The sequence below is a fragment of the Beta vulgaris genome, chromosome 6, assembly GCF_026745355.1.
Source record: "Beta vulgaris subsp. vulgaris cultivar EL10 chromosome 6, EL10.2, whole genome shotgun sequence".
NCBI lineage: Eukaryota > Viridiplantae > Streptophyta > Magnoliopsida > Caryophyllales > Amaranthaceae > Beta > Beta vulgaris.
Genome location: NC_079207.1, coordinates 60,461,814 through 60,480,204, shown reverse-complemented (window position 1 = coordinate 60,480,204; position 18,391 = coordinate 60,461,814). Strand labels below are relative to the sequence as shown.

At 36.8% G+C, this 18,391-nt stretch overlaps 1 protein-coding gene and 1 long non-coding RNA gene across 2 annotated transcripts; both read right to left on the bottom strand.

Moving 5' to 3' along the window:
• Positions 1-3,268: 3,268 nt before the first annotated feature.
• On the bottom strand, positions 3,269-5,386 carry LOC125499006 (uncharacterized). The gene is made up of 2 exons (XR_008970068.1): positions 5,155-5,386; positions 3,269-4,313 (listed from the first exon to the last, which is right to left on the bottom strand). It is a non-coding gene; the product is annotated as an uncharacterized LOC125499006 (long non-coding RNA).
• A 513-nt stretch (positions 5,387-5,899) lies between these two features.
• LOC130591873 (uncharacterized) lies at positions 5,900-6,298 on the bottom strand. Its single transcript, XM_057395820.1, has one exon. It carries the CDS (start codon positions 6,296-6,298, stop codon positions 5,900-5,902), a length of 399 nt encoding a protein of 132 aa, XP_057251803.1.
• Positions 6,299-18,391: the final 12,093 nt, after the last annotated feature.

The following is an 18,391-nucleotide window of genomic DNA, read 5'->3' as shown; positions in this document are numbered from 1 at the left end:
AATTCTATAGGTAGAAACCTTGCTCTTTTATTTATAATATTTATTACAACTTATTATGAATCAATCCTCACTTAGTTTCTCTAGAACCAGTTCCCAGTCACCTTGTTCCCACTGAACACGTGACTTTCCTCACTTGACTTCACTAGAAGTCTTCTCTTTTTCAATACATTTTTTTTGTTCCCTCAACCCAAACTCAAATACAATGATCGTAATAAATTGAAGATAGAAAATCGAATAAACTTTCTTTCATGTATATTAGAGATGGCAATGGGTCCTAGACCTGACCCATTTATAAGGGTCTGGGTCCAGGAATTTTAGACCTAATGAGTCCTGGTCCGGGTCCGGGCCTCGAAGAGCATGGTCGGGTCTGGGTCCAGGTCCACATATGTTAGACCCAGACCCACCCTGCGGACCCATTTACATATTAGAATTTTTTTGCCTAAACTCTAAGGTTTAATGAGTTGTGATTTTGAACTCGTTAGTGTTGTAACTCCAACTAAGACTTATAAGTTGTAACATTTTAATATTTTATGAGTCAATTCTTAAAATGTTGTTTAGGGAATGCTTCAACAATGGATACAGGAACCTATATATATTAGGGCGAAATTTTTTAATTACATATATTAAAAAAATATGATGAAAACTTAAAACTAAGAAGGACCCATTTAGGACCCAGTTAGGTCCCGTGGACCTGCCAGACCCAGTGGATCTGGATCTGGGTTTAAAAATCTAGACCCAACGGATCTGGGGCGGGTCTGAGTCTGTGAAAAATAAACGGGTCTGGATCTTGGTCCAGGTGGACCCGACCCATTGCCATCCCTAATACATGAAAATCTGAAAAGTCTTAAAATTTGAATTCGATTTTCTAAAGCTATAAATAAGAAAATCTGATGCTCCACAATTTTCTCCACTAGATTGTTATGGGCGCTATAATGTAGCCCCCACCAACCACTTTTGTAGCCGTTATTCCACTGTTTCAGCATATTAAGTCCACGTTTATCTAGCCCTCATTTTCACTCTACCAGTTTAGTGAGTGCTAGGAAGATGGCAATTGGTTATGCATCCTAGAATCTAGTAACTAGCTGACCAGCCCCTGGTTTCCTTATTTGTAGCGGGATAGTTAATTTGTTGTTGCACGTTCAGTTTGCTCATTCAATTTACCTGTGCATACACCACTAACTAACTCCGTTAACATTATGGAATTTAAGGTTGTTAGAATTAATACTCCACAACATTAAAATTAATCAAAATAATATAATCATGTAAAGATTCGAATAGAAAAATAATTAGTTTAAATAACTTAATTTTGGTTAAACTCATAACCAATTGTCCATAAGTCATCAATAAACTAATTGTTTCAAAATAAAATAAATCTAATCTATACTATAATAATACGAAGTCATAAAATTAAATCTTAAAAAAAAATAAAACTAACTTAGATAATAATTTACTAGAATAATAACTAGAATAAAAACTACATTATTTGTCATCATCAAAATAGTGAATACAACAATATTCCCCCTTTTTATGATGGCAAATAATTTGGCAAACAGAATAAATTTTTTTGTAAAAAAAACTAAAAACGTAAAACTTAAAAACGAAGCTAAGTTTCTAAGGTGTAACTAGAACTGGGAATAGAGACCGGCCAGGTAAGGTGAGAAAGGCTATAGGAATTAAGTCAGCCTAAGTTTTTTTTTTTTAATCATGCCAATATCTCTTCCCCCTTTTGTCATTATCAAAAACCAAGTTATGAACCTGCAGCACTAGAGAGTCAACAGTCTAGCAGCAAGTAAGTAGCTCAAACATATATCTCAAAATATTAGCCATCCTAGCACAACTGAGCATGTAAAACATGAAATGATATAGGTAAAGTAAAAGAGATCAAATATGTACAACACAAGAGTAAGATGCATAAAAGAGAAAGAGTAAAAGGAGTAGATAGTTCAGGACTTCATGTGTCACAGAAGAACACAATGCAAGAAGAAATATCAAAAAGAGAGAAAAAAAAATTGTTCAACCAATATTACAACCAAAAATATTTGTTCAGGTAAACAAATTTTATAGAGGGAATGAGGAAATTAGGTTTTGGGGTGCTTGAAGAGACTGGTAACCACTGAGTCAATTTTGGATAACACGTCATCAACCTTGTTCCTGATCCCAGTGTCTGCCTGCTTTATAGCTGCCAAGCTCTGCTGCTGCTGTGAATCCAAGTCGGATACAGTGGCCTTCACTACACTGATCCTTGAATGCAGTAGGGTCAGGGACTCTTGAATACTTCTGAGCATCCCATGAAGGCCAGTGGTGGAGAGCAGAGGAAAATTTACAGCAGTAGAAAGAGCTGGATCTGCGTTCAGATTAATCAGTGTAGCATCACCCTGATCTCGCTCCTTGAGAGACTTGGAACCAGCTAGTCTCTGCTCTTTCTAACAGATCCTCCAACACCTCCTTCCTTAAACAATTTTCTTTTTGAAACCATCTCAACTTTAACAGCTGTCTCCTCTCTCTCAAAATCCAGTTTACCATTTACCAGCCTTAAACTAAGTCTGGATAAAGCTTCTTTGGTTAGATAGTTTGCAGGCTCCACGGTAATGGAGGGACAGGCAGAGAGTTTGACTTTGCTCTGTTTGAGTACGGTGGTAATGAGATTACCATACCCAATTTTGGTATTGTAAGAAATGCAGTAAGAAAGATGAGAAATCATTAAGGAAGGAAAGTTTATCTTGATATTTTTGGCAAGGCAATACGTAATGGAGAGGTCCATTAGGCTTGCTTGGGTTCTTTTGGAGGATCTTGGTAAAACAAAGCGCCAGACAAACTGGAATAAAAGCTTGTGAAAAGGAGAGAGATTTTTTTGGTCAAGAGACAGGGTAGCGGGGTTTCCATTAAAGAAGGTCAGAATTTTGTCATTTGAGGCTCCGTTAACATTTAATTTTGCCCTCCCCTTGATCTATTCCTTGTATCATCCAGAAGGTACCTCAAACAATCACTCAGTTTTTTCTCAGTTAGGGTTACCACACAACCGTTCACCAAACTTACACAAACACCCTAAGTGATACTAAAATTTGAACAGAAATCACTTATTTCATTTTCAAACAGACCTTCATCCAAACTAACCAATTTCATACATATTTGAAATTTCAGAATGTTCAAAAACTCAATCCACTTAGCTTTCTTGCACCATGCAAGATCGACACAAAAACCCACAAAAAATTTAGAAGATTTAGTTTTCTTACCCCTCTTAGTAGGTGTAACAACCCTGAATTTCCAATACTTCTAAAATCAACTTAATAAAATTAACTCGGAAATCCAAAGGTGCTACGCCGCGATAATTATTAATAATAACCGCAAGGCTAATGGTTCTGACTAAAACAATAACCAAAAGTTTTAACTAATTATTACAGACCAACTAAATAGAATGTAAAATTAATTATTACAAACCAGAACATAATCCTATAAATAAATAACAGCGGAAGTCTTTTTAAAGTCTACTAAATCAAAATGGATCCAACGCACTCTTTAACCCAACTGGAGCTAACTATCTTCAAGTCCCTGCACATTAAACACTGTAATATCAGCCAAAGGCTGAGCAAGATTTAATACTGAAATAAAACAAAACTATTCAATGTGCAGGTAAGATATATAGGAATATCTTACAAATTCATTTAAAAGGTGTACAAATTATATATATAAAATTAACTTTCTAATAAGCATCTTTCTTTCTTTCTGAACTACTCTGTAAAACTTTCAAATATAATTTCGTAATCTGTGAGTAGGAAGTATATAAGAATCCAATGAGCTAGCTAGGCTCACTAGACAAGGTAAACACCAAAGTCCCTAGTATGCATACCCCTAACTTGATAACGAACCAAGAAGGAAGACTAATGGCAAGTGTATTGATCAACATACACCCAACTACTAAAATATATTGTTGAGACACTGTTAACTCAACATACTTCCAAACTCGGAGAATACCGCTTACCGGCAACCCCACAATTAAACTCTATAAACCCTCTTAAGGGTGAGGAACTTCCTCCTTTAAAAATCTCAACTTGGTAATATTGAGGAACTTCCTCCTTTTAATATAAATCTCATGAATAATCTCATAAACTCTTTCAATATAAATATCGAGAACCATTTAAATCTCAACGTATAAACTTCATAAAATAATCTCATTGTAAAAGTAAATTTCCAAACATTATAAAACAATTTCTCAACTCATCTGTACAAGCACAGTAAGAAATCTTACCTTAGTAGCAAACACAGTCAGTGTATCTCAATCTCAAATCAAAAAGGTTCCTCTATGAACCCGCAATCTACAATATAATAATATAGTATAAGTCTCTTGACTATACTCCACTTAATTCACCTATAAATGACATAATCCCAAACTAGTATAACAACAACACTATCTCATTGATACTTTAGCACAACCATGGCACACCACAACACTATAAAAGAGCAACTTCGACAAAGTAAATAAATAAATGACAAAATAGTTACAGCAATAAAGACAAGTAATTAACAAGGATTTTAGTAATTATGCCTCAACTAATAACACATTGTACATGTGTATGCATAATTGTTAGTAAAGTTGAAAACAATACTTAAGCTCAATTATATGAAAAGTAAATCAAACTCATTGAATCATGCCATGATTTGCACAGTACACAGTGCACGCTATCACGCCATGATTTACATACTATTATTGAATCAAGTTAAGAATAATACTCTATTTTGTAATGAAACCACAACATACCCCTTTTATAAATTCAACCCATTCAAGAAAGCATGAAGCTTTAGTCGTGGGAGTCCGAAGACTAACATAGCTCAAAACAGCAAATTTTCATGAACTTCCAATTGTTTGTTATAAGGCCAGATATAGCTACTCACAACTACAACACTAATACACATCAAACCAACATAATAAGAATTTCATAATAAATTTTTGAAACTAACCACTAGCAAATTAAATCCCCAAATTATGATAACTTAATCAAATTAACCATCAAACATGAACCTCTCATATAAATTTTCGCACACCATACATTTTCCCCAATTCAATTTTTTTTTTAAGAACCCTAATTTAACAAACCCAAACTTTGAAACTTAAACAAAACTGAAATTCGAAATTGAAACTAAAAGGTTAGAACTTACTTGAATATGGAAGACAAAAATCACACAAAAAGACCTGAAAAATGCCCTTTTCGATCCGAAGTTCGTCCCAAAAACGTCCAAGATAAAACCCAAAGTTTCCCTCTTTGAAATACTCACAATATCTAAGTATTGTAAAGGTAGATGAAGAAAGGATGAATTGTGAAGAAGGTTGAACGAAATTCGTGAATTTAGCGTATTGAGTCAAAAATAAGGGAAAATAAATGGAGAAGAAGATGATCAATGTGAGGAAGGCTTCATCCTTTTTTTTTTTTAAAGCTACTGCACGTAGGTTAGAAGAGGGATGAAGACTTTCTTTTATTTTTTCTTTTTTACTTTCTCTCCTTATACTAATATGTATTAGATAGTAACCTAGTAAATCTAGGAATCAGTTTTTTTTCTTTTTTAACCACTTCAAAGGTAAAGTCAAAGTTAGTAAAAAAATATTTTTTATAAAAGAAATCTGAAATCTTTTATTAAATAAAATTAATCGTAATATTAATACGGGTATAAAATACGGGGTGTTACAATCTACCCCCTTAAAATAAGTTTCGTCCCGAAACTTAAAGTATTACTCAAATGATCAAACTTATACTCTTATTTCTGAAAACAACTCACGAACTTTATCATAGGAATCATCGTAATATAACAAGTATGGAGTGAAACACATCGAAGTTTATCAAAAAAACTTTCATTCAATCACACATGCACTAAACCAATATGAATTCTACCCCCCTTAAAAAGGGAGTTACGTCCTCGTAACTAAAAATTTACCTGGGTGAAGAGATGGGATACTTAAGACGCATCGATCCTCAGCTTCCCAAGTAGACTCCTCCGAGTTGTGGTTTGACCACAGCACCTTCACGATCTTTGTCTCACCTTTGCGAGTCTTACGAACTTTGTGATCTAGAATCTGAACTGGAAACTCCTCATAAGTCATGTTATCATCTAACTGGAGAGACTCTGGCTGTAGCACATGTGAAGGGTCACTAATGTATCGCCGCAACTGAGAAACATGGAACACGTTATGCGCACGATCAACGCCTGGCGGCAATGCCAATCTATAAGCCACCTCTCCTATTCTCTCCAGAATCTCATACGGGCCAATGAACTTAGGGCTCAACTTGCCCTTCTTCCCAAATCTCATAACTCCTTTCATAGGAGAGACCTAAGCAACACCTTCTCTCCCACCTGAAACTCCTCATGGCGACGATGCTTATCACCATAGCTCTTCTGTCTATCTGTTGCGCCCTTCATTTTCTGCTGGATGAGCTTGACCTGCTCAACAGTCTCCTGAATCATCTCTGGACCAATCACAACCGACTCACCAATATCACTCCAACACAAAGGAGTACGACAACGCCTACCATACAAAGCTTCAAATGGTGCCATCTGAATGGTAGAATGATAGCTGTTATTATATGAGAACTCAATCAAATCAAGCTTATCCTCCCAAGATCCCTGAAACTCTAAGGCACAAGCTCTCAACATATCTTCCAATGTTTGAATAGTGCGCTCCGTCTGACCATCTGTAGCAGGATGAAAAGCTGTACTCATCTTCAACTTAGTCCCCAAAGCTTCTTGAAGCTTCTGCCAAAAGTTAGACAAGAATCTGCGATCTCTGTCCGAAACAATATCACTCGGAACACCATGAAGTCTAATCACGTGCTCTCTATAAGCATAGCCAATCGTTCATGCTTCCAAGTATTTTCATGGGAACGAAATGAGCAGACTTGGTAAGACGATCCACAATAACCCAAATCATATTATTCCCCTTTGGTGTCCTCGGAAGTCCACAAACGAAATCCATTGAGATCGAGTCCCATTTCCATGTAGGAACCTCTAAAGGCTGAATCATCCCCTGAGGCCTCTTGTGCTCACTCTTGACCTTCTGACAAGTCAAGCATCTCGAGACATACTTAGCAACATCCGTCTTCATATGCGGCCACCAAAAAGTCTGCTTAAGATCCTTGTACATCTTATCCCCTCCAGGATGAACTGAATATTGTGCTGAATGAGCTTCTCCTAAGATCTTTTCCTTCAACTCAGGAACATTAGGAACACACCATCCCCTTGAATCTCACGCTACCATCCTCACCACTGTAAATTGACAGGCTCATTATTGCTTGTCCTTTAAAATATCATGTACTTGAGCTTTCTTGATCTCATAACAAAGTGGACTGAATCATAAGGAATTAAGCTGAGCTCCTAATTGCACTATCTCCACATCAAGATTTTGAAACTCCTCTCGAAGACGATTTCTCGAACGCATGGTCTGCAAACAGTGAGAGGATTTCCTACTAAGTGCATCTGCAACAACATTAGCCTTACCCTCATGGTATTGAATCTCCATATCATAATCCTTGATCAGCTCTAACCATCTCCTCTGCCTCATGTTCAGCTCTCTCTGAGTGAAGATGTATTTCAGACTCTTTGGTCTGAAAATATCTTGAATGATGTGCCAAGCAGATAATGACGCCAGATCTTAAGTGCAAAAACAACAGCTGCCAATTCTAGATCATGCGTCGGATAATTCAACTCATGGTTCTTCAGTTGCCTAGAAGCGTAAGCAACAACCTTTTTATCCTGCATAAGCACACAACCAAGCCATTCTTCGAAGCATCTGTGAACACTTCGTACTCAAGGTTACCATCAGGTAAGTCAACACAGGAGCTGTGGTGAGACGCTCCTTCAAAATCTGGAATGCCTTCTCACAATCATCATCCCAACGATATCTGGTATCCTTCCTCATTAATGCAGTCAACGGCCGAGCTATTTTCGAGAAGTCCTTCACAAACCTCCTATAATAACCTGCCAAGCCAAGGAAACTGCGAATCTCAGTCACACTCTTTGGAGTAGGCCATTCTGAAACAGCTTGGATCTTTGATGGATCAACTGAGACACCCTCCCTAGAAATGATATGACCAAGAAAAGCAACTTTCTCCAGCCAGAATTCGCACTTGGAGAACTTAGCATACAACTTATTCTCCCTCAAGACCTGCAGAACAGTGCGAAGATGCTCTTCATGCTCACTAGCATCCTTTGATAAATCAGTATATCATCTATGAACACCACCACAAACTTATCCAGGTACGGCCTGAAGACTCGATTCATCAAGTCCATGAACACTGCTGGAGCATTAGTCAACCCAAAGGGCATAACAGTAAACTCATAGTGCCCATAGCGAGTTCTGAAAGCGTCTTAGGAATATCATTCTCTGCAATACGAAGTTGATGGTATCCAGATCTCAGATCAATCTTCGAGAAAACTCCAGCTCCCACCAACTGATCAAACAAATCATCTATTCTTGGCAAGGGGTATTTGTTTTTCACTGTAACATTATTGAGCTCTCTATATCAATACACAAACGAAGACTCCCATCCTTATTCTTCAACAAAAAAACAGGTGCACCCTATGGGGATACACTAGGCCGAATGTAGCCCTTATCAAGCAACTCTTCTAATTGAGCCTTAAGTTCTTTCATTTCAGCAGGCGCCATTCTATAGGAGGCTTAGAAATAGGTTCAGTTCCAGGCATCAAGTCAACACTGAACTCAACATCACGTCTCGGAGGCATGCCAGGAATATCATCAGGAAAAACATCTACAAACTCGCTAGCAATACGAACATCTTCAACACGTGGCTCTTCCTTACTAGTGTCGTGAACATGGCACAAGTACATAGGACAACCCTTCCTCAAATAGGATTTTAGAGTCAAAGCAGAAATGATTTTCAAAGAAGACCCTCTATAAAACTCATGGACTCCACTAGGACCAACTACAGACACCTTTTGTTTCTCACAATCTATCTTGGCTTTATGCCTACTAAGCCAATCCATCCCTAGAATTACATCAAAATCATGCAAAGGAAAAGCTATCAAATCAGCTACTAGGGTGGTACTACCACACATAATAGGGACATCTGGATACAAATTATTACAAGTTATGATCACACCAGAAGGAATAGAGATGTCTACATCACAAGTCCTAGAGTTCTCTAACCCTAACTTTTTCACAAGAAGTTCAGACACAAAAGAATGAGAAGCACCAGAATCAAATAGCACATAAACGGACATCGAATGAATAGAAAAAGTACCAGTGACCACGTTGCCCTTGGTGTTTGCCTCAGTCTGGTTCATCACATGAACCTGCCCAGTGTTCCTCCTCACATCACCTCTATGCCCCTGAGTAGCATTTGCAGTCCCTCCATTGCGATTAGGTGCAGCATTCCCTGGTGTAGAAAGAGCAGGGCGACTGTTGTTACCATTCTGGGGTTCTTATCTGCTTGTGCCCCATTCCTCGAACTCATCTCAGGCTTGAAGTTCCTCGATCTAGGATTACTAAAACATTCATAAGCACAATGCCCTTTCCTCAGTGATTACACTCCACCAAATTACCATCACAATCCTTGCCAGGGTGGTTCTCACTACAACGTTTGCAATAGAAAATCCGATCAGTCCTCTGAATCTGACCTTGGGGCTGGCTACGGGAAGGAGTGGAGTTCTGGTTGTCCTTTGAATACTGCTGACTGGAACCTCCCTTGTTATAGTTACCACCAAATCACGGTTCCCAAAGTTTCGATTTTTATTGAAACCCCCTCTGCCTTTGTTGTAACCAGTGGAACCAGATGTATCACCCTTTTCTTTGCCTGAGTAGACCCTGCTGGAGTGGATTTCAACTTCTTTGCAGCAGTCTCTTTTCCTCAATCCTCTCAGCATTACAAGCACGAGTATACACCTCCTTCACTGTGGCATACTCACCAGCTCCCATCCTAGAATGAAGATCGGGTCTAACTTCTCCTCGAATTTCACAGCTCTCTCCTGCTCATCAGGAACTAACCCCTTAGCGAAACGAGCCAACTCCTGGAATTTCACATAGAACTCATGAACGGTCATATCTCCCTGCACGAGATCATTAAACTCCGTCCTCTTCTCTTCCTCATATGGGCTGGAAAGAACTCATCACGAATCGCCTTCTTGAACTCAGTCCAACCAAACTCTCTCTCTTCCATGAGCTCTTCTCCTTCCTCATCCACAGTCACCTTAGTAGTCAGATCAAACTTGTTATGAGTCCACCAAATATCAGCATCCTCAACCAGATAATAGGCAGCAGCATCAACCCTCATCTCATTCGGGACTTGGAGAGTGGTAAAAATTTTGTCAAATTCTCTAATCCAGTTCTCCATCTTGGTAGGGTCACCTTTTCCATCAAAAGAAGAAGGTTTCTTCTGGTCAATTGCCTTAGAAATCACAGCAGTTTTTGAACTAACATTGCCAGCAGCAGGAGTAACAGGAGTATTAAGAGCAGCAGCTTGAGCCTCAGCAAGTTTCTCCATAGCAGCAGTTAAGGCTCGAGTGGATTGAGCTATCCCACGCATCATACGATTCGAACTCGATTTCTGGCACGCGCGTGTCTACGCATCATCTTAGAAACACAATCGAAACAAAGATAAACCAAAAATGATTCACCCTTACCAAATAATCCTTAACAAAAGAAGGAAAAGAAAACAAATATAAATAAATCAAGCAAGAACATAAAAAAAAGAAGTATATATCATCAGCTCATAATAGTATAATTCCTTGTCTTCCCATATCACTTCCTCACAACGGCTTTTCATTTTTAATAAGTTTATTTACCTATTCTTGTTTAAAGTCGTCTTAAAAGAATCTTAGTAACCTAAAGCTCTGATACCAACTGTAACAACCCTGAATTTCCAATACTTCTAAAATCAACTTAATAAAATTAACTCGGAAATCCAAAGGTGCTACACCCGATAATTATTAATAATAACCGCAAGGCTAATGGTTCTACTAAAACAATAACCAAAAGTTTTAACTAATTATTACAGACCAACTAAATAGAATGTAAAATTAATTATTACAAACCAGAACATAATCCTATAAATAAATAACAGCGGAAGTCTTTTTAAAGTCCTACTAAATCAAAATGGATCCAACGCACTCTTTAACCCAACTGGAGCTAACTATCTTCAACTCCCTGCACATTAAACACTGTAATATCAGCTAAAGGCTGAGCAAGATTTAATACTGAAATAAAACAAAACTATTCAATATGCAGGTAAGATATATAGGAATATCTTACAAATTCATTTAAAAGGTGTACAGATTATATATATAAAATTAACTTTCTAATAAGCATCTTTCTTTCTTTCTGAACTACTCTGTAAAACTTTCAAATATAATTTCGTAATCTGTGAGTAGGAAGTATATAAGAATCCAATGAGCTAGCTAGGCTCACTAGACAAGGTAAACACCAAAGTCCCTAGTATGCATACCCCTAACTTGATAACGAACCAAGAGGGAGACTAATGGCAAGTGTATTGATCAACATACACCCAACTACTAAAATATATTGTTGAGACACTGTTAACTCAACATACTTCCAAACTCGGAGAATACCGCTTACCGGCAACCCCACAATAAACTCTATAAACCCTCTTAAGGGTGAGGAACTTCCTCCTTTAAAAATCTCAACTTGGTAACATTGAGGAACTTCCTCCTTTTAATATAAATCTCATGAATAATCTCATAAACTCTTTCAATATAAATATCGAGAACCATTTAAATCTCAACGTATAAACTTCATAAAATAATCTCATTGTAAAAGTAAATTTCCAAACATTATAAAACAATTTCTCAACTCATCTGTACAAGCACAGTAAGAAATCTTACCTTAGTAGCAAACACAGTCAGTGTATCTCAATCTCAAGTCAAAAAGGTTCCTCTATGAACCCGCAATCTACAATATAATAATATAGTATAAGTCTCTTGACTATACTCCACTTAATTCACCTATAAATGACATAATCCCAAACTAGTATAACAACACAACACTATCTCATTGATACTTTAGCACAACCATGGCACACCACAACACTATAAAAGAGCAACTTCGACAAAGTAAATAAATAAATGACAAAATAGTTACAGCAATAAAGACAAGTAATTAACAAGGATTTTAGTAATTATGCCTCAACTAATAACACATTGTACATGTGTATGCATAATTGTTAGTAAAGTTGAAAACAATACTTAAGCTCAATTATATGAAAAGTAAATCAAACTCATTGAATCATGCCATGATTTGCACAGTACACAGTGCACGCTATCACGCCATGATTTACATACTATTATTGAATCAAGTTAAGAATAATACTCTATTTTGTAATGAAACCACAACATACCCCTTTTATAAATTCAACCCATTCAAGAAAGCATGAAGCTTTAGTCGTGGGAGTCCGAAGACTAACATAGCTCAAAACAGCAAATTTTCATGAACTTCCAATTGTTTGTTATAAGGCCAGATATAGCTACTCACAAATACAACACTAATACACATCAAACCAACATAATAAGAATTTCATAATAAATTTTTGAAACTAACCACTAGCAAATTAAATCCCCAAATTATGATAACTTAATCAAATTAACCATCAAACATGAACCTCTCATATAAATTTTCGCACACCATACATTTTCCCCAATTCAATTTTTTTTTTAAGAACCCTAATTTAACAAACCCAAACTTTGAAACTTAAACAAAACTGAAATTCGAAATTGAAACTAAAAGTTAGAACTTACTTGAATATGGAAGACAAAAATCACACAAGAAAGACCTGAAAAATGCCCTTTTCGATCCGAAGTTCGTCCCAAAAACGTCCAAGATAAAACCCAAAGTTTCCCTCTTTGAAATACTCACAATATCTAAGTATTGTAAAGGTAGATGAAGAAAGGATGAATTGTGAAGAAGGTTGAACGAAATTCGTGAATTTAGGGTATTGAGTCAAAAATAAGGGAAAATAAATGGAGAAGAAGATGATCAATGTGAGGAAGGCTTCATCCTTTTTTTTTTTTTAAAGCTACTGCACGTAGGTTAGAAGAGGGATGAAGACTTTCTTTTATTTTTCTTTTTACTTTCTCTCTCCTTATACTAATATGTATTAGATAGTAACCTAGTAAATCTAGGAATCAGTTTTTTTTCTTTTTTAACCACTTCAAAGGTAAAGTCAAAGTTAATAAAAAAAAGTATTTTTTTTTTAAAAAGAAATCTGAAATCATTTTTATTAAATAAATTAATGTAACTATATACTATACGGGTATAAAATACGGGGTGTTACAGTAGGAATCTGAATTTCTTTTTTTTGTTCACTCTCAACTTCGTCTTCTCCGTCCTCAAGATTTGGGGAGACAGCTTCACGAACGGTAGAAGGAGATTTCAAATCCATTGAATCTTCTTTTGGGGTTAGAGGATTCTTGATCATTGAGTTCCGCCATTGAAGAAGTCTAATCTGCCGGAAAACTTACATGGTCATCGGATTTTGTTCTTTTGGGAGTCATTTTAAGAGAATTTGAGAGTGGGTGAAGAAGAGGGTTGAAAGAGTTAAGAGAGATGAAGTGAAGAATAGCAGTATTGGGATGGCTTGGATTTAAAAAGCAATGATGAAGCCGTGTGAAAAGTGAATGAAAAGGGGTGTTGGGTTTTTGAAGAGGTTATCGTGTTGTGCATTTAATGAATTTACTCCTTTCAAATTAGATTAACTGAATTTGTATTTGGGCAATAAAATGGTTGAAACATTAAACTGTAGAAATTAAGAGAAATAAGTGGGAAAGGAAGATAAAAGAATTTCGGAGAAAACGAAGAAATGAAAAAAAAAATAAAAAAAAATAAGAGAAATAAAAGAGAGAAAAAATTGCTCTTGCATGTGTTGAACTTTATACAAACCATACTTTCCAAATTATGTACTCATTTATGTGCATGGACAATAAGGGTAATATTTAAAGACAAATATGAGTCTTTATACTTGACCCTAGGTGTATGAATAAATTCATGAAAGTTGCAGGGCACACTTAGTAAGAAATATTTCTTAGGGGGTCAATAGTAAAGGCACTTTCAAACAATTCTGATCATTCCTAGTTCCAAGTGGATCTTTTCAAACCTGTCCCTATAGAGAGGTTTGGTCAAGATATCAGCTAATTGATTTTCAGTGGGAGAAAATTCAACTTTGACTAAGCCTTTTTCTACATTTTCCTTCAAAAAGTGATGTCTAATATGAATATGCTTGACCCTAACAATGATGTACTACTGGATCCTTGAAAATACATATTGCACTAGTGTTATCACAAAATATAGGAACACACTTATATTTTATGCCAAAGTCGCGAACCTGTTGTTTAATCCATAATACCTGGGAACAACAAGCAGTTGCTGCTACATACTCGGCCTCAGCTGTTGAGAGTGCAACAGTGTTTTGTTTCTTTGAACTCCAAGAAAATAAGCTTGTTTTCTAGAAACTAAGCAATTCCAGAAGTGCTTTTGCAATTTACCAATTCTCCAGCATAGTCAACATCAGAGTAGCTATTCGAGGATAGAAGAAACAAAGATCATCACTTCCTTTCAAATACCCAAGTATTCTTTTGATTGCTGTCAAGTGCGATTCCTTAGGATTTGATTGGAACACTAAAGGAAATGCCAGGTCTACTAGCAGTTAGATAAAGTAGGGATCCAATCATACCTCGATATAGTTTATGATCTACAGTTTTACCACTTGGATCCTCATCCAACCTTATTCTTGTTCCTATAGGAGTATGGTTGGTCTTTGCTTGTTTCAGCCCATATTTTTTCAGTAGTTCCTTCACATATTTTTTCTCATCCTAGCAACAGGAGCAAAGATTTCATCGAAATCAATACCTTCTTATTGATTGTACCCCTTAGCTATAAGTATGGCTTTATTCCTTATGATTGTTCCATGCTCATCCAACTTGTTCCTAAAGACCCATTTTAGCCCAATCACTTTTTGGTTCTTAGGCTTTGTCTCAAGATGCAAGACATTGTTCCTCTGGAACTCATTCAGTTCCTCTTGCATGGCATCTATCCAGTCAGACTCTAGTAGGATATCATTGTGATCTCGAGGTTCTGCCATGGACAGAAAGGCCTGGAATGCACAGAAGTTATTGAGTTGAGATCTTGTCTGAGTTCCCTTCTCAATGTCACTTATGATCAACTCCAATGGATGGGATCTCTGGTGTTTCTAGGACCTTGGTTCAAAACTCCTTGTTCATTTTTCCTTCAACTTGAGGCTCTTTAGTTGCTTCAATTTCTGGTTGTATTTCTTCTACTTGTGTTCCCCCTTAGATATAGGATCAGGAATAATAATCTCGTTTTCAAGAATATGTTTTTTATCAGTACCTGCAGGTGTTAGTTCCTCATCAAAGTTGTCTGACTCGTCAGAACAAGTTAATCCAATTTCAAAATTATTTTCATAACATGGTTCCTGCAGAGATTTAGTTTCATCAAAAATGATATGGACACTTTCCTCAACACACATTGTTCTTTTGTTATATACTTTCTATGCTTTAGTATTTACAGCATATCCTATAAAACCTGCTTCATCACTTCTAGCATCAAATTTTCCTAGATTATTTTTACCATTGTTGTGTACAAAACATCTATAACCAAAATTTCTAAAGTAAGAGATGTTGGGTTTTCTTCCTTTGAGAAGCTCATAGGGGGTCTTCAAGGTAATAGGTCTCAGCATGACCCTATTATACCAAGAGGTGTTTATTGCCTCTGCCCAAAAGTTCTTTGGAAGATTGCCGGCTATTAGCATTGTTCTACCCATGTCCTCCATAATATGATTTTCCCTTTCCTCCACGCCATTTTGTTGTGGGGTCCTAGAACAGAGAAGTTATGATCTAGTCCCTCATTGCTGCAAAAACCATCAAACTTAGAGTTTTCAAACTCCTTACCATGGTCAGAACGTAAATTTTCAATTTAAAACCACTTACCCTTTGAATTCTTTTAGCAAAGGTCACAAATTCATCAAAAGTTTCATCTTTGCTATGAAGAAAAATAACCCAAGTGTATCTTGAAAAATCATCAACCATAACTAGTACATATCTCTTACCTGATCTGCTTTGGATACGTATAGGGCCACAGAAGTCCATGTGAATCAATTCAAGTGGACTTTGTGACTTACCATCTTCTTTGGTTTGAACGAGGATCTAACATGTTTTCCTTTTGCACAAGCGCCAAAAACTTCATGATTTGAGACCTTGATTGTTGGAAGACCAACAACTAAGTCCTTACCACTTAGCTTATGGAGCAAGGTCATACTTGCATGACCACACCTTTTATGCCAAAGGAGTGGTTCATTATCTATCGCACTTAGACAAGTCAGATTGTTCCTAGGAACCAGGTTCAGGTCAACAACATAAGTGTTTCCCTTCCTAGTTCCTTCCAGAATCTTGGTACCTGTACCTACATCACTTACTACACAACACTCATTAGTAAACTTCACATTGTTCCCTTTGTCACAAAATTGAGAAATGCTAAGTAAATTATGTTTCAAACCCTCGACCAAGAATACATTATCTATGGAATGTGACTGAGATTTCCCAACCTTACCTACAACTACTATATTACCTGTAAGATTGTCTCCAAATGTCACAGTTCCTCCTTCATAGACTGAAAGTGAGAGAAATTGTTTTGTCTCCATGTCATGTGCTCAGAACAACCGCTATCGAGGTACCACAGGTTGTTCCCCTCACTTTAGCCTGTATCCAGAACAATTAGTCAGTGGTAGGAACCCAGTCTGACTTGGGTTCCTCTGTCGGGCTTGAGTTCCTTTTAACTTTCCACACTTGCTTAACTAAGCGAGTGTTCTTTTCAATATGTTCTTCTCTAGTGGAACAGTCAGACACTAAGTGACCACTGTTCCCACAATAAGAACATACTCTATTGCTTGGCAGATCAACATATTTTTTCATTTTTTTTTCTTCTTATGATTGAAACCTCTTCCGTTTCTTCCTTCATTTTTATACTTTTGTATCCAGCTAATTTGATCAGAAAGTTATATTTTTAAAGATTCTAGTTTCCCTTTAAGTACCAATTTTCATTTAAAACAATCTATTCAGATTTCAATTTTCAAAATCTGTTCTGGTATTTTTAGGGGAACTGGTTCCTTCAGGAACCATTAGTTTCAATTCCGCCATTTCCATATTCAAGAAGTAGTTTTCATTTTTAACCTTTTCAAAGGCTTCTTGAATACGTCGGTTTTAATCAAAAACTTCAAAGAACCTTTCCTCAATACTTGCGTTTAAAGTTTTAAACCAGTTTGAATGTTCTTTGGTGACTTCCAAGGCATTCTCCATATTCTCCTCTCTAATGCAGATTGCCTTGTAATCATCCAAAGTTTTCAAAAGTAATTTTATAAGTTGGTTCTTTTTAAATTTTGATAACTCTTTTTCAATAACATTAATACATACCTTGTTGTTTGGCACGTCCTCTTCATCATCTGTCTTTGCCATGAGACATAGATGAGTTGTTTCTTCTTCAAGTTGTTTTTGGTCCTCGTCAGAGTCAGATTTCCCCCAGGCTGCAACCATGGCCCTTCTCATTTCAGTTTTTGAGAAAGGCTTTTGTTGTTCCTTCCATTTGTCCTTGTATTGTCCTTTACCCTCATCATTTTTCCAAAGTGGACATTCCTTAATAAAGTGGTCAGGACTTCCACATTTATGGCAGCTTAGCTTTGTGGGCTTTCTCGTGCTCTTCCCTTTGTAGTTCCTATTAAAGAACTTCTTGAACTTTTTCACGATTAATGCTGCTTCTTCATCATCCATTTCTGAATCATCTTGTTCTTCAGATTTGAGGGCCAACACTTTAGGTCTTCTAGGATCAGCCTCATGAGTTCCTAGGTGCAACTCATGAGTTAACAAGGAACCTGCAATTTGCTCGATATTAAATGTGGTGAAGTCCTTGGTTTCTTGTAAAGCTGTGACTTTCATCATCCATTTGTCATCTTGTGGGAGACTCTTTAGGACTTTTCAAACCCGTTCCTCTGGAGTGATAGACTTTCCTAAAGAGTGAAGCCCATTTATAATGTTGGAGAACCTAGTGAGCATATTATGAACTGACTCCTTTGGCTTCATCTGGAATAACTCATATATGTGCATGAGCATGTCTATCATTGATCTCTTGACTTCGCTTGTTCCTTCGTGAGTAACCTGTAGAAGTTCCCACATTTGCTTGGTCGATTTGCATCCCATGATTTTATTGTGTTCATGGGGATCAAGACCACAGTGGAGAATCTTCTTGGCTAAGTTGTTCATCTCCATCTTATCAAAGTCATCTTTTTCATATTTTGACAGAGATTTGGGAGCTTTCTCGCCTTTTTCATCCATGTTTGTGACTTCAAAGTCACCGATTTCAATGACTCTCCATACT

Bases quoted from the DNA above. Each gene is read 5' to 3' on its own strand.
- LOC130591873 (XM_057395820.1), bottom strand. From the start codon at position 6,298: ATGAGATTTGGGAAGAAGGGCAAGTTGAGCCCTAAGTTCATTGGCCCG.